General features: G+C 35.0%; 1 protein-coding gene across 2 annotated transcripts in view; it reads right to left on the reverse strand.

The window, feature by feature from the left end:
* The window catches only part of LOC132308636 (probable LRR receptor-like serine/threonine-protein kinase At1g53440), a 38,664-nt gene that overhangs the window by 5,737 nt on the left and 17,101 nt on the right, over positions 1–15,826 (reverse strand). For both annotated transcript variants that reach the window (XM_059806777.1, XM_059806776.1), the window contains 3 exons: positions 15,356–15,474; positions 14,963–15,173; positions 14,627–14,864 (listed from right to left, as the gene is read on the reverse strand). In XM_059806777.1, coding sequence (XP_059662760.1) covers positions 14,627–14,864; positions 14,963–15,173; positions 15,356–15,474 — 568 coding nt within the window. The remainder of the gene's footprint in view (positions 1–14,626; positions 14,865–14,962; positions 15,174–15,355; positions 15,475–15,826) is intronic.

The raw sequence follows: 15,826 nt of genomic DNA on the forward strand, positions 1-15,826 counted from the left end.
CCATCCAGTCCTTCAGTTGTCAGGGGTATGTTTCTTGTGTCCCATTCTTGGGCTCGTGTATTGTTTGATTCCAGTGCTTCTTATTCATTCATTGCTTCATCATTTGCACGGGCATTGGGTTTAGAGGTCAGTCAGTTAGACAGACCGCTTTGTGTTGACACGCCTATCGGGGGTTCAGTTGCTCTTAGTAGAGTTTGTGGGAGTTGTTCCATCACAATTGCCGGACGTGTTCTTGAGTTCGATCTCATCCTTCTCGAGATGACGAGATTTGACGTCATTCTTGGGATGGACTGGTTGTCATCCTTCAGAGTTATCATTGATTGTTTCGGGGGTAGAGTTTCAGTGTGTACCCCGGATGGGGATTGATTATGTTTTGTGGGAGATCGGTGTAATCCTCTCACTCATTCATTTTATGGTGTTAGGGGTCGAGATCGGCAGACATTCTTCTTGGCTAGTCTTTTCGCCGATGATGACGTTGAGTTTTATGGGGTTGATTATCTAACAGTTGTGCGTGATTTTCTGGATGTGTTTCCGGAGGACTTGACTAAGTTGCCTCCACACCGAGAAGTGGAATTTGCTATTGATTTGATGCCTGGTACTGCGCCAATCTCTATGGCACCGTATTGTATGGCACCGATTGAATTAGAAGAATTGAAGAAGCAACTTGATGATTTGAAGATGAAAGGCTTTATCCGACCGAGTGTGTCACCGTGGGGTGCACCGGTCTTGTTCGTTAAGAAGAAAGATGGTTCTTTGAGGTTGTGCATTGATTACCGAAAATTGAATCATGCCACCATCAAGAACAAGTATCCTTTACCAAGGATAGATGATTTATTTGATCAGTTGAGGGGAGCTAGTTATTTTTCAAAGATTGACTTGAGGTCAGGCTATTATCAGTTACGGGTTAGAGAGGAGGATATTCCAAAGACCGCGTTCTGTACGCGGTATGGACATTACGAGTTTCTTGTTATGCCTTTTGGTTTAACCAATGCGCCGGCGGCATTCATGGATTTAATGAACCGTGTCTTCCACGATTACTTGGATCAGTTTGTGGTAGTTTTTGTGGATGATATTCTTGTGTATTCACGGACTCGGGAAGAGCACGAGGTCCATTTGGGTATAGTGTTGCAGATTCTACGGGAGCACCGTTTGTACGCTAAGTATGAAAAGTGTGAGTTTTGGCTACAAGAGGTGAAATTTTTGGGACATGTTGTCTCGGAAGGTAGGGTTTCAGTTGATCTTTCAAAAATAGAGGCAGTTTTGAGTTGGGAGCAACCCAAGAATGTCTTTGAGATCCGGAGTTTTCTTGGCCTAGCGGGTTATTATCGGAGATTTGTGAAGGATTTTTCCCGTTTGGCAGCTCCTATGACCAGATTGACCAGGAAAGGGATCAAGTTTGCATGGAATGAGGCCTGTGAATCATCCTTTCAAGAGTTGAAAACAAGGTTGACTAAGGCTCCGGTGTTGGTGATACCTGAGCGTGGCTTGGGTTATGTGATCTATTGTGACGCCTCACGTGATGGTTTGGGTTGTGTACTGATGCAAGAAGATAGAGTAGTGGCTTATGGGTCTCGACAGTTGAAGACTCACGAGCTTAACTACCCTACTCATGACTTAGAGTTAGCGGCAGTTGTATTTGCTTTAAAGTGTTGGAGACACTATTTGTATGGTGAGAGATTTGAGGTGTTCTCGGATCACAAGAGTCTCAAGTACCTTTTCTCCCAAAAGGACTTGAACAACAGACAGAGGCGATGGGTTGAATTCTTAGAAGACTATAACTTTGATTTACAGTATCATCCTGGTAAGGCAAATGTGGTAGCTGATGCTTTAAGCCGGAAATCTCGTGGGACTTTGGCTAGTTTAGCCATTCGGAAATGGAAAATGCTGGAAAATTTGGCTGAAATGGGATTATATTGTTTTGATGATGATGATGATGGCAGTGAGTCATCATTCTTGTTTAGTCTCGTGGCTCAACCCACTCTTGTTAGATGGGTGATTGAGTCACAGAGACAAGATTCAGATTTGGATGCCATTTACACTTTGATCTCCAGTGGCGAGATCGTGAAGGATTGGACCTTACATGCAAATGGAGGTCTACGGTTTAGGGGTTTGTTGGTTGTTCCTACAGTTTGTCGTGAGGGCGTCTTACGGGAGTTTCATACTTCCCGCTTTGCAGTTCATCCGGGTGGTACCAAAATGTATCACAATCTAAGAAGTCAGTATTGGTGGAGTGGAATGAAGAAGGATGTTGCACAATTTGTGGCTAAGTGCCTTACCTGTCAGCAGGTGAAGGCCGAGCACCAGAGACCAGCTGGTTTATTGCAACCATTGCCGGTAGCGCAGTGGAAATGGGAGGAGATTGCCATGGATTTTGTGACAGGTCTTCCTAGGTCACGGAGGGGAAATGAAGCCGTATGGGTCATTATTGATAGGTTGACCAAGACTGCTCACTTTTTGCCTATTAAGGCAACAAATGATGCAGAGGCACTTGGTGTCCTTTATGTGAAGGAGATTGTGAGATTGCACGGAGTTCCAGTGACTATTGTGTCGGATAGAGATGCCAAGTTCACCTCGAAGTTCTGGAAAGGACTTCAAGCAGCGTTTGGCTCAGCGTTGCACCTTAGCACGACATTCCATCCACAGACGGACGGCCAGTTAGAGCGTACTATCCAGATCTTGGAGGATATGCTTCGGGCCTGTGTACTTGACTTGGGTGGTAGTTGGGAGGATCACCTTCCACTTATTGAGTTTGCCTACAACAACAGTTATCAGGCAAGTATTCAGATGGCTCCATTTGAGGCGTTGTATGGTAGACCTTGTAGGTCTCCTGTCTGTTGGACTGAGGTGGGCGAGACAGCCGCCTTAGGACCCGACATTGTACTCGAGACTACCGAGAAAATTAAGTTGATTAGATAGAGGCTGCTCACGGCTCAGAGCTGACAGAAGAGCTATGCAGATAGGCGGAGGCGACCGTTATCCTTTGAGGTGGGATATCACGTTTTTCTTCAGGTTTCTCCACGGAAAGGGTTGATGATGTTCGGAAAGAGTGGCAAGTTGTCGCCACGATTCATTGGGCCTTTTGAGATCTTGGACCGTGTAGGAGAGGTTGCCTACAGACTTGCTTTGCCACCGTAGATGGACAAAGTTCATAATGCCTTTCATGTATCAATGCTACGGAAGTACGAGCTGGATCCGTCTCACATTTTGAGTTGGGTTGATGTAGACATTGATGAGGATGTTTCTTACGAGGAGGGACCAGTTTAGATCCTTGACACACAGCAGAAGGTGTTGAGGAAAAAGACGATACCATTGGTGTAATACCCCTAATTTTAAAAGGATAGTCTCGGTATTTATTTGTTTTAATTGTATTTTTTAATTATTTAATTAATTATTTGACTAATTGCTTATGTGTTTAATTAAATTAGGTACTACTTGATTATTTGAATATGTGTCTATGTATTATTTTTATTTGTCTATGTGTTAATTGTTTAATTAGATTATGTGCTTAAATGGTGTTTTGATTAATTGTAAATTAAATGTTTTCTTTTCTTTTATTATTTTATTTTATTTTTCTTTTATGGTTATGGTTAGTAGTAATGGGCCAACCAATTGGGTCCCATGGACTACTTGGATAGGAGGTTGGATATGTATGGATTATTACCCATGGATAATGTATGTATATATATTATATACATATATAAAAATGAAAGTAATTTATTAATTATTTCTATGGTAACTTGGGTAGTATTATTTAATCTGATGTATATGTTTTATATTTAAATAATAAAAATATACATAGATTTGATACGTGTTATGTTTTAAGTTACTTTATAATATTATGGTAACTTAAGTATTATTGGATAATCCATTAATAAATAATGGAATGTGTATAATTTATTTATTTAATAAACATATACATAAATTATATACGTAACATATTTTACTTACCTTTTTAATATATATATATATATATAAAAGAGAAAGTAATTTATTAATTACTTTTATGGTAATTTGGGTAATAGTATTTAATCTGATGTATATGTTTATTTAAATAATAAAAATATACATAGATTTGATACGTGTTATGTTTTAAGTTACTTTATAATATTATGGTAACTTAAATATTATTGGATAATCCATTAATAAATAATGGAATGTGTATAATTTATTTATTTAATAAACATATACATAAATTATATACGTAACATATTTTGCTTACCTTTTTAATATTTTTATTTTCATTTTTTTTTTTAGTTGACTTGGATTGGGAAAAGGGTTAGGGTTATTTTATTTAGCCTATAAATATATATCTATAGGTTGTAAAAGGGGGTTAGAAATATTCACGTGATATATACAAGAGAGATAGTGTTGGAGAGGGAAGGAGGAAAAGGAAGGAATGAGGAGAAAAATCCTGTAGAGAGAAGATTAAGGAAGAAGAAGTTTAACTTTCGATCCGAAAGTTTAGGGCAAGTTCTTCTTCTATCTCTTTCCCTTTGATTCGTGTTTCTGTACATGCCTAGGAAATTTCAGGATTTATTAAACACATAAAATTAAATAATTATGCATGTTTAATTGGGTTAGAACATAGGTTTTATGAAATTGGTTCATATTTGTTTTTGTGTTATGAATTGATAAAATGCATGATTTTGATTTGATTTCTTATGTGAATTTTTACATGTTTAAATTATGTATTTTTCATATCTGTGGAATGATGGAACGTAGAAACATGCCTAGGATTCCTGAACATTAAATAGGGACTAGGTTTGGGTTTTAATAAATTTAAATAGATTCAATCATAATGATGCTTGCTATTTGAATGTTTTAAACAAACGAATGGATTTAATCTTTTAAAATATTTTAGCAATTAAGATTAAATGTGTAGGATGAATTGGATATAGAGAATCCTTATTTAACAGTATAATAAAATATCATCATGTATAAGATTCAGTTTGCGTAGGACATATGATATAGGAAGTTTAAAGAAATAATAAGTCATTCCTATTATGTGATAACTTGATATCATATTTATCATAGTTATTTATGGAATGTTTGATGTATTTCCTTAATTGTTACACCAATTGTTGGATTGTGTGGTTTAATGCACCGGTATGGGACGGTGGCATTCTAGGGATGGATTAACTTATCAGTTAAGTCCTACCTATTTTATATAAGGGAATGGATTAATAAAAATGTTAAGTCCTACTTATATTTAAGTCAGGTCAGCTGAACAAGTTGAATGACTTATGGAGGATTAATTTATTATATAAGGGAATGGATTAACTAAAATGTTAAGTCCTACTTATATTCAAGTCAGGTCAGCTGAACAAGTTCAATGACTTATGGAGGATTAATTTATACTGGATAGGATGGTTACTAGATTTTATATATATAAGTATGGTGCCATGATATGAACTTGAGTCTCAGGATCAATGGTTAGGGCGCGTATATCGCCAGGGATGTGTAGCTAGATATAGTGTAGTTGTGTACCCTGGTAGGTCTAGGTACTCATGCCCACTATATGTGCATTTTGCATGTTGCCTACTATTCAGGTTGAGACAACCCTATAGTCTAGTGAGGTTCCTTTAGTGTGTATATATATATATACGGACTACTAGTTACTGTTGGATTGACTAGGATGTATACGTGTATCGGATCTCTGCTTGGACTGTAGTAGAGTAGAACTTGTTTGTGGGCCTGACCCACCATTATTTTTCAGGTGTTCGTCAGGAGTAGAGGTTGTTCATGCTGAGCGGGGATCAGTCTACTTCATTCTTCCTATGCTACGTAGGAGTTCCTTTATGATTCAGTTTCCTGTTTTAGATTACTGTCATTTGTTTAGTTTGGATTTTCTAGGGGTCCACACAAAATGGATTCCCGAGTTGTATTTTGAAGGATCAGTTGTATCAGAAGAGTTTATTAATTAATGAAAATATATTATGAGGTTTATTATTAGATTATCATTTTAGTTTCTTGTCAGCATTTTATTTATTCTTTTTTATTCTTTTGTACTCTGTATTCGTTTATTATCAATTTTTTTTTGATATCCTCGGGTATTCGGGCGTGGGCCTGGCCAACCCGCATTTGAAAATTCGGGGGTATCACAGTTGGTATCAGAGCACTCCTTAAGAGTGTCTTTCATTATGTGACTTCCGCGTTGCGTCTCTTAAAACTTAGAGCCCATATTAGGATTCGTTGTACTTTATTTACGGTTTGTTAGGAGGAGCTGATGTCAATTATATTCTGTAGTCATAGAATGGTTGGCATTAGAAAAAGGATGGGTTCAAGGCGAAAGCAATAAAGACCCAAAGGAGTAGAGGAGTATGTTATCGATTTCATTGCCAGAAGGCAGAGTTAAGGATTGATGGTTTAGGTTCGTTTGGCGTTACTTTAAAAGTATAAGCCAATGAAGGATTTAGGTGTACGTGATAAGTCACCGCATATCGGGACCAACACGACTTCAGTTGATCTCAAAAAGTAGACAAGCAAGGAGTAGGAGCCGAAGAGGATCCTAATGGAGGAGATTTATGTGTATCCAATAGAGAGGGTACTAAATCTTGAAGAGGGATGATTGCGCGAGGTGATCTAAATTGCTAGTAGTATAGCGAATGTTATTAGTAGAATTGGGGTTGATCAATCTACAAATAATTAAATCTTTCTTGTCATCTCTAAAAGAGGTATATAAGAAGTATTGTTCAGAAGTTTGGGGATCGGATGTGTTCTTATCAGAACGAAATACATAATTTTTAAATCACATACAAAAAGGCATTGGTATTATGTTGTGACGTTCTAATTCGATTTATAAAGTCAAGTAAGACAGTTTACATTCCGCATATAAGGAGGATGAGGGTTGAGCCCTTGGTATTTGCTTAGGAAAACATTTGTACTTTTAAGCGATGTTTTAAAGGATATGTTTCGAGGTTGAATGATTATTTACGAAATTATAAAAGAAAATTTTGAAACAATCTAGTTAGGTTGATTTCAAAGGAGACTTTCTTTTCTAGAAAGAACGATGTCCTAAGGAGGAGTATATTTTGTTCTATTGTGTTTATCATACGTGTTTTATTTATTTTTTTTTGTTAATTACTCGGGATTTGGTATGTGGTTTAGTTGGAGACATAAGTGTGTGATCAACTAATTATTGTTTTAATAACATGGAGTCATAACGCTATTTACGTTAAATTTGTGAGCATACGGTCATAAGATTTGGTAGATACATATAAATCTAACCAATCTATTGGACCTGGACATGTGTCATTATGGTGTGTTTTGGGATGGGATAATTAAATCATCACTACGAGTCAAACAATCTAGAACGATTAATTTGATATACTTTACGTTAGGTATGGATTCGTATCATATTACAACGCCATGATATTGGTGATTGTTAATGTTTCGGTATGCGTGAGGTAGTGGTAAATAAAGATCACTAAAATGCCATGATGATATATTAGAGGTGCTGGATTTGCTGAACATCTTCTTAAAAATTTCAGAAGTTGTTACCAAGTTAGAAGGAGGATTTAGTACTGGATTAAGTACTTATTGGAATGACGCCGAGTGAGGATAGGAGACTGAATAAAATTTCATCAGTAAATTCTTAATCAAGAATTTATTCAAGAGGGTGTGTCATTGGGAGGAATTTGCCCGTGTTGCACATGGAGGAGGAAACTAAGTCTCTTCATTTCCATAAATAATATGGAATTATTTTTTTAGTCACAATTTGCAACAATTAGTTGTTGCAAGGAAATTGATGACTTATGTAGAGGATGAGAAGATTTCATGTTCTTTTGAAGTTAGATAAAGAAGTCAGATTGTCATTAACTTGTCTTAAAGAAGCAGGGTGTGTCAAAGACAAGATGGTGAGACCAAATACTTATATAAAGATGAGGTGCATGGTATGTATGGAAAGGTCGTAATTTGTTGACTTTTGTTGAGTTAAAGTCATAGTTAACTATTGATAAATTGAATTACCGATTGATTTTTAATATCGGCAAGTTTATCACGGATCAGTGGTGGATAGATTTAGTTACATAATTCGCTTTTGAAGATGCTCCAATTTAAACAATGGGTACAGACGAAAGCTGGTGGTACCGGACTAACGGTACTTTCTGTAGACAAATTTGATGGAGGATGCAAGGATTGAGTTTCACAACTCTTAGTTCTTTATTCACCCTAGTAGAAACATGATGCTTCACAGTATGAAGCAGATGTTTGGAGGACAGGCAGGAAGAGGAATATAGTGTTTTTTCTCTAAGTCTAATATTTATTAAATAGTAGAGATGGACCATCAGAGATCACTGGATTCTTGCAACTATTTTCTATACTGAAGTGGAAATGACAGAGCATTTTCACGGATTTAGTTGAGGGATTGCTGATTTGATGCAAGGGTTAGGATTCTAGATGGGATATTGGTTGACTGATAAAATTAAATCAGTTTCATTTTGTCTATTTTGATCGAGCTGGTAAGATATCAGTTCATACGAATATAACGGATCACGAGACGGCTTAGATAGATGCAATAATAACATTTGTTATTACCAAGATAGTTCAGGAGGTCAATTTTGAATATCGGAGCTGACCCTAGAGAAGGTGTTACCTTACTCAGATGGAGTTTAAGGTACTGGAGGAGGAGTTAGTAGTTTCTATAAATAGTGATATGACTATCGGGCGACTGAGATGGAAATTTATAATTTTTCTTGGTACACCCAGACGGTTAGAAGGTACATCACGACATCAAATGTCAGTTTTGGTGAACAGGTATGGATAGGGACGTGTATATAATTGTCCTAAGTGTAAAACCTGCTACAAAGGTGGAAAGTTGATCATTAGATATCATATGAATCTTTAGCCACTTCCCATAACAAATATGGAAGTTGAACTAAACAGGAGTGATAGTTGGTGGGAAGGATCGACATTGATTTGGAATTTCAATTTTCCATATGGAATCCGAGTGGTGAATTGAGAAAGATCGCTTGAGGATATAAATTTGAGTGATGCTTATTTTAGAACTTCATAGTAATTATATAGTTCAGTGATAGTGGTGCTATAGCATGTGGATGTCCATATTAATGGATGCAAAGTGCTATTTCGAAGGAGCTTTATGAAGATTTTGGAGCAGCAACTCTACTTCATATATATAGAAGGAGGAATTAATCGAGAGATTAAATTAGACCATAAAGGATATGTTTGAGGCGTATATCCTAGATTTTCATGGACTGTTGGAAGTGTTTACTTCACTTGTCAGAATTTTGTCTGTGATATTGTTGGCACAAGGAGGTTAGTGTGACAACTTTAGAGGTTTTGTATCTTTCACAATGCATACCTCTCATTTGTTGGTTGGAAATGGAAGTAATGGTTGTACAATCAGACCTCGACTTCATTTAAAAATATGTCGAAAATAGAGACTTCCCTTTATATTGAACTGCACGCGGTTGGGAGGCAACAGTAGGATGTTGTAAATAGTTGAACTCGTATACTAGAGTTTTTCTATCAGGGAATAGTTTGCTCGTTCTGTTTTCTATGTAGGAAAAAAGGCAATTTTTGGAGAAAGGTCAATTTTACTTATTACATTGACTTTTAGAAGATTGTGTTTCGCAATTGAGGCAGTCACCTCTGAATTAGCGTTACCAAATTATTAGCACTGGGTGCATATGAGTTTGTGTATATATTCTATGGCACTTGGAGGTATGTAGATCATTCCCTTGTCGACATAGGAGGATTACGTTGTTATTTGATACAACCTACGCATTGTATGATTATTGTGTTTCTTAAAATATAGGAACTCTGTATACCACTTGGTATATTAGAGTTAAGTGGAGCCCTTATAGTGAGGTTGCGTCTATTTGGGAATATGAGGATGTTTTTCGCTCACAGTTTTCAAGCATAATGGAAGAAAGTAAAGGCGAATTCCGAGGACGGAATTCCTTTTATTAGGGGGGAAGAATGTAATACCCCTAATTTTATAAGGATAGTTTCGGTATTTATTTATTTGTTTTAATTGTATTTTTTAATTATTTAATTAATTATTTGACTAATTGCTTATGTGTTTAATTGAATTAGGTATTACTTGATTATTTGATTATGTGTCTATGTATTATTTGTATTTGTCTATGTGTTAATTGTTTAATTAGATTATGTACTTAAATGGTGTTTTGATTAATTGTAAATTAAATGTTTTCTTTTCTTTTATTATTTTATTTTATTTTTCTTTTATGGTTATGGTTAGTAGTAATGGGCCAACCAATTGGGTCCCATGGACTATTTGGATAGGAGGTTGGATATGTATGGATTATTACCCATGGATAATGTATGTATATATATTATATACATATATAAAAAGGAAAGTAATTTATTAATTATTTCTATGGTAACTTGGGTAATAATATTTAATCTGATGTATATGTTTTATATTTAAATAATAAAAATATACATAGATTTGATACGTGTTATGTTTTAAGTTACTTTATAATATTATGGTAACTTAAGTATTATTGGATAATCCATTAATAAATAATGGAATGTGTATAATTTATTTATTTAATAAACATATACATAAATTATATACATAACATATTTTACTTACCTTTTTAATATATATATATATATATATATATATATATATATATATATATATATATAAAAGAGAAAGTAATTTATTAATTACTTTTATGGTAATTTGGGTAGTAATATTTAATCTGATGTATATGTTTATTTAAATAATAAAAATATACATAGATTTGATACGTGTTATGTTTTAAGTTACTTTATAATATTATGGTAACTTAAATTTTATTGGATAATCCATTAATAAATAATGGAATGTGTATAATTTATTTATTTAATAAACATATACATAAATTATATACGTAACATATTTTGCTTACCTTTTTAATATTTTTATTTTTATTTATTTTTTTTAGTTGACTTAGATTGGGAAAAGGGTTAGGGTTATTTTATTTAGCCTATAAATATATATCTATAGGTTGTAAAAGGGGGTTAGAAATATTCACGTGATATATACTAGAGAGATAGTGTTAGAGAGGGAAGGAGGAAAAGGAAGGAATGAGGAGAAAAATCATGTAGAGAGAAGATCAAGGAAGAAGAAGTAAAACTTTCGATCCGAAAGTTTAAGGCAAGTTCTTCTTCTATCTCTTTCCCTTTGATTCGTGTTTCTGTACATGCCTAGGAAATTTCAGGATTTATTAAACACATAAAATTAAATAATTATGCATGTTTAATTGGGTTAGAACATAGGTTTTATGAAATTGGTTCATATTTGTTCTTGTGTTACGAATTGATAAAATGCATGATTTTGATTTGATTTCTTATGTGAATTTTTACATGTTTAAATTATATATTTTTCATATCTGTGGAATGATGGAACGTAGAAACATGCCTAGGATTCCTGAACATTAAATAGGGACTAGGTTGGGTTTTAATAAATTTAAATAGACTCAATCATAATGATGCTTGCTATTTGAATGTTTTAAACAAACGAATGGATTTAATCTTTTAAAATATTTTAGCAATTAAGATTAAATGTGTAGGATGAATTGGATATAGAGAATCCTTATTTAACAGTATAATAAAATATCATTATGTATAAGATTCAGTTTGCGTAGGACATATGATATAGGAAGTTTAAAGAAATAATAAGTCATTCATATTATGTGATAACTTGATATCATATTTATCATAGTTATTTATGGAATATTTGATGTATTTCCTTAATTGTTACACCAATTGTTGGATTGTGTGGTTTAATGCACCGGTATGGGACGGTGGCATTCTAGGGATGGATTAACTTATCAGTTAAGTCCTACCTATTTTATATAAGGGAATGGATTAATAAAAATGTTAAGTCCTACTTATATTTAAGTCAGGTCAGCTGAACAAGTTGAATGACTTATGGAGGATTAATTTATTATATAAGGGAATGGATTAACTAAAATGTTAAGTCCTACTTATATTCAAGTCAGGTCAGCTGAACAAGTTCAATGACTTATGGAGGATTAATTTATACTGGATAGGATGGTTACTAGATTTTATATATATAAGTATGGTGCCATGATATGAGCTTGAGTCTCAGGATCAATGGTTAGGGCGCGTATATCACCAGGGATGTGTAGCTAGATATAGTGTAGTTGTGTACCCTGGTAGGTCTAGGTACTCATGCCCACTATATGTGCGTTTTGCATGTTGCCTACTATTCAGGTTGAGACAACCCTATAGTCTAGTGAGGTTCCTTTAGTGTGTATATATATATATACGGACTACTAGTTACTGTTGGATTGACTAGGATGCATACGTGTATCGGATCTCTGCTTGGACTGTAGTAGAGTAGAACTTGTTTGTGGGCCTGACCCACCATTATTTTTCATGTGTTCGTCACGAGTAGAGGTTGTTTGTGCTAAGCGGGGATCAGTCTACTTCATTCTTCCGATGCTACATAGGAGTTCCTTTATGATTCAGTTTCCTGTTTTAGATTACTGTCATTTGTTTAGTTTGGATTTTCTAGGGGTCTACACAATATAGATTCCCGAGTTGTATTTTGGAGGATCAGTTGTATCAGAAGAGTTTATTAATTAATGAAAATATATTATGAGGTTTATTCTTAGATTATCATTTTAGTTTCTTGTCAGCATTTTATTTATTCTTTTTTATTCTTTTGTACTTTGTGTTCGTTTATTATCAATTTGTTTTGATATCCTCGGGTATTCGGGCGTGGGCCTGGCCAACCCGCATTCGGAAATTCGGGGGTATCACAATTGGTAAAGGTTCTTTGGAGGCATCATGGAGTTGAGGAGGCTACTTGGGAGCTTGAACAGGAGGTTCGCTCCAAGTATCCAGAGTTGTTTTCTTTCTTAGGTATGACTTGATTTCGGGGACGAAATCTTTTAAAGTTAGGGAGAATGTAATAGTTATACTTATATATATGTATATGTATATATATATAATTAAGGTTAAAAGAAAAAGAAATAAAACAAGTGGGCCCCACCACTATTAAAAACATCAAAAAGGGACATAAGGCCATTTTATGAGTCAACTGTTTCCTTTCTCTCTCTTTGCTGCATCCTTTCCCCTTTCGGCATCTCACTTTGTTTTTTTTTTTCTTTTTGCATCTCACTTTGTGAAGCAAAATTGTTGAGCTCGTCGAGGCCATCAATTTGATAGGAACCAATCATCATTTGGTGCACTCCAAGGAGTTCAAAATTCTAGGGTTCTTGGGCTCAAATTGGGGGTTTTCATCAATTTGAGATAGGGGTGTTCTAATCTACAATTTCTTGGCCTTTGGTGAATTTTTCCCCTTAAATTTGATTCTAAGCATGCTAAATTTTAATTACTTAGCTTGTTATTGTTGTAGTTCTTTGTAATTATAATGATAATTGTGCTCCTTGTGTTATTTGAGTTCATATAAATGAGCATGCCTAGTGTTTAATGTGTTGTATGTTTCCATGATTATTTATTTATTTATTGTCTTGAAGAAAAATGGATGCTATGGTTATAAATAAATAAAGGAAATGAATGTTTAGAAATTTTCATTAAATTGTGATGATAATATAAATGGAAAAGTGTGAAAATATATAGTTAAATTAATGATTTGAAGCATGAAGTATTCATGTATCCATTGGGAAAGAGAAAGTGGGAAAAATAATTGTTAGAACAAATAAAAATTGTTTTGGGGAAAATATTTTCTAAAAGTGTTGTGAAAACCGGACGCCTAGGAGGCGCCTAGTGGTCCGTGATGTTGGTGTAGTCTAGAAGGGAATGTAGTTGAGTTAACTAGGCCGGGTGCGACGCCTTGGAGGTGCCTTGTGGTCGTGGATAGTTAACCAACCTTCCTTTCGTGACGCCATGGAGGTGCCTTGGGTCGGACTACATTAACGGTTTGGTTGTTGAAACGGAATTGTTTCGGAAATGGGGAGTGACATTTGAATAACATTGCACTTCATGACATGGTGGTAAATTTGTGATTGGTTGATATTTGTTATATACTTGTTATTGTGGTTGAGATTGGGTGTTTTCCGATGGCATGATCCCGTTCACTTTTTATCTATTCATTGTATGGATTCACGGGGACATAAGAAGTGTGTCTTAGACACTTCCTACTGAGCTTATGCTCACCCCTTTATTTTTAACATTTTTTTCAGGATATGAAAAAGAGGTGGCGGACGACGGTCCACCACAGGTTTAGATGAGCTTGAAGACCCATTCTATTTTGTTTTCTTTTGTATTAGACTCTAATATTTTGTAAATGTAATATTAACTACCTTGTGACACTTTAGTTTAATTAGTATAATGTTGTAAGTTATGGACTTTTAATTCTAGCTACATTTTATGGACTGTAATTTGATGTAACTTAAATGGGTTCCATGTTTGGATGAGATGAAGGAACGGGACTTTTGTACGTATGTAACTATTTTGGGAATGCAGTATAATATTTGAATTGTGAGTTGGGACAGGATAAGTTAGATTTAAGGCCCAGTGAGGCCATTGCATTTATTTTTGTATTTCTACAGGTTGTTGAGGGACGTTTTCTGCGGAAATCATGCCGAAATTTTTATAGATTTTATTATTATTTTAGTATCTTTTCGAGTCGTTACAGGAAAAGTGTGAGAGAAAAACTCACATTGTTCCAGCAATTCTTGTGCTGATATGGGTGTTCTCTTCTTCATCAAGCTTGGCCAAACCAAAATCAGATATCTTAGCATTTAAATCCTTATCAAGCAGAACATTGGTACCCTTAATGTCTCTATGAACGATTTTCAACCTTGATTCCTCATGAAGATAAGCTAAGCCCCTTGCTATTCCTAAGCATATCTTCTTTCTTGTTGGCCAATCAAGGTTTAGCCGGTGTTCCTCGCGACCTAGAAATGAGAAAGAGAGAGAGAGAGAGAGAGAGATCATAATAGTCACTCTTATGACGTATATAAAATGGTGTCAAAGATGATAGGGAAGTACTTACCAAAAAGTGCACGGGCAAGACTATTGTTCTCCAAGTATTCATATATTAGCAACAACTGGTTTCCTTCAATGCAACAGCCATAAAGCCTCACAAGGTTTGGGTGTTGTAGGGCAGATATCATGCCTATCTCATTGACAAACTCACGATTTCCTTGCTTAGATTTGGAGGAAAGCTGCTTAACAGCGATTACTAAACCATCTGACAATAAACCCTAAAATCAAGTAAAAAGCATTTCAAATGATTAAATATAACAAACAAGATATATGGCGGTCATATGAAAAAAATTCTTGGACTTCCCATTTCCGCCTCTAGGCATGGAATTAAATTGACACATCACCTCAATGTTGTGAGACAGTTATATATGGAAATTTGATAAGTTGTGTTGGCAATAACCTTGTAAACTGGTCCAAATCCTCCTTCACCAATTTTGTTTGCAGGGTCAAAGTTACTGGTAGCAGCTTTGATCTGCCTTAAAGTGAAATAACCTGTTTGCAGATCTAGCCCTCGAAGTTCTGTAACAAAGACCCAAAATAGAAATTGCCCCAAGAATGATAAGAATGATAAATTAGAAAATGATTGTAATGCAAAATACAGTTAAAAAATAACAGTTCATCTTTCTTTCCAACTTTCCGTCCAACCATAAGGTTGCAGTACTTCATAAACCATGATATCTTAGAGCCTCAAATTCTTATCCTATATGATCATCAGCGGATACCTTTCCATGAAGAAAAATTCACATACATACGATTATGTTGTTCATAACAATTTACATAGTTACACGTGCAAATACAAATTGGGCTAATGTTTACCCTGAATAAGGTTCTTACTCATCGCAGCATCTATCTTATCCTTAAACAACAAATT

The sequence above is a fragment of the Cornus florida genome, unplaced genomic scaffold, assembly GCF_030987335.1.
Source record: "Cornus florida cultivar Cherokee Brave unplaced genomic scaffold, ASM3098733v1 CherokeeBrave_3.0.0_Hap2_Chr05, whole genome shotgun sequence".
In the NCBI taxonomy this organism is placed as follows: domain Eukaryota; kingdom Viridiplantae; phylum Streptophyta; class Magnoliopsida; order Cornales; family Cornaceae; genus Cornus; species Cornus florida.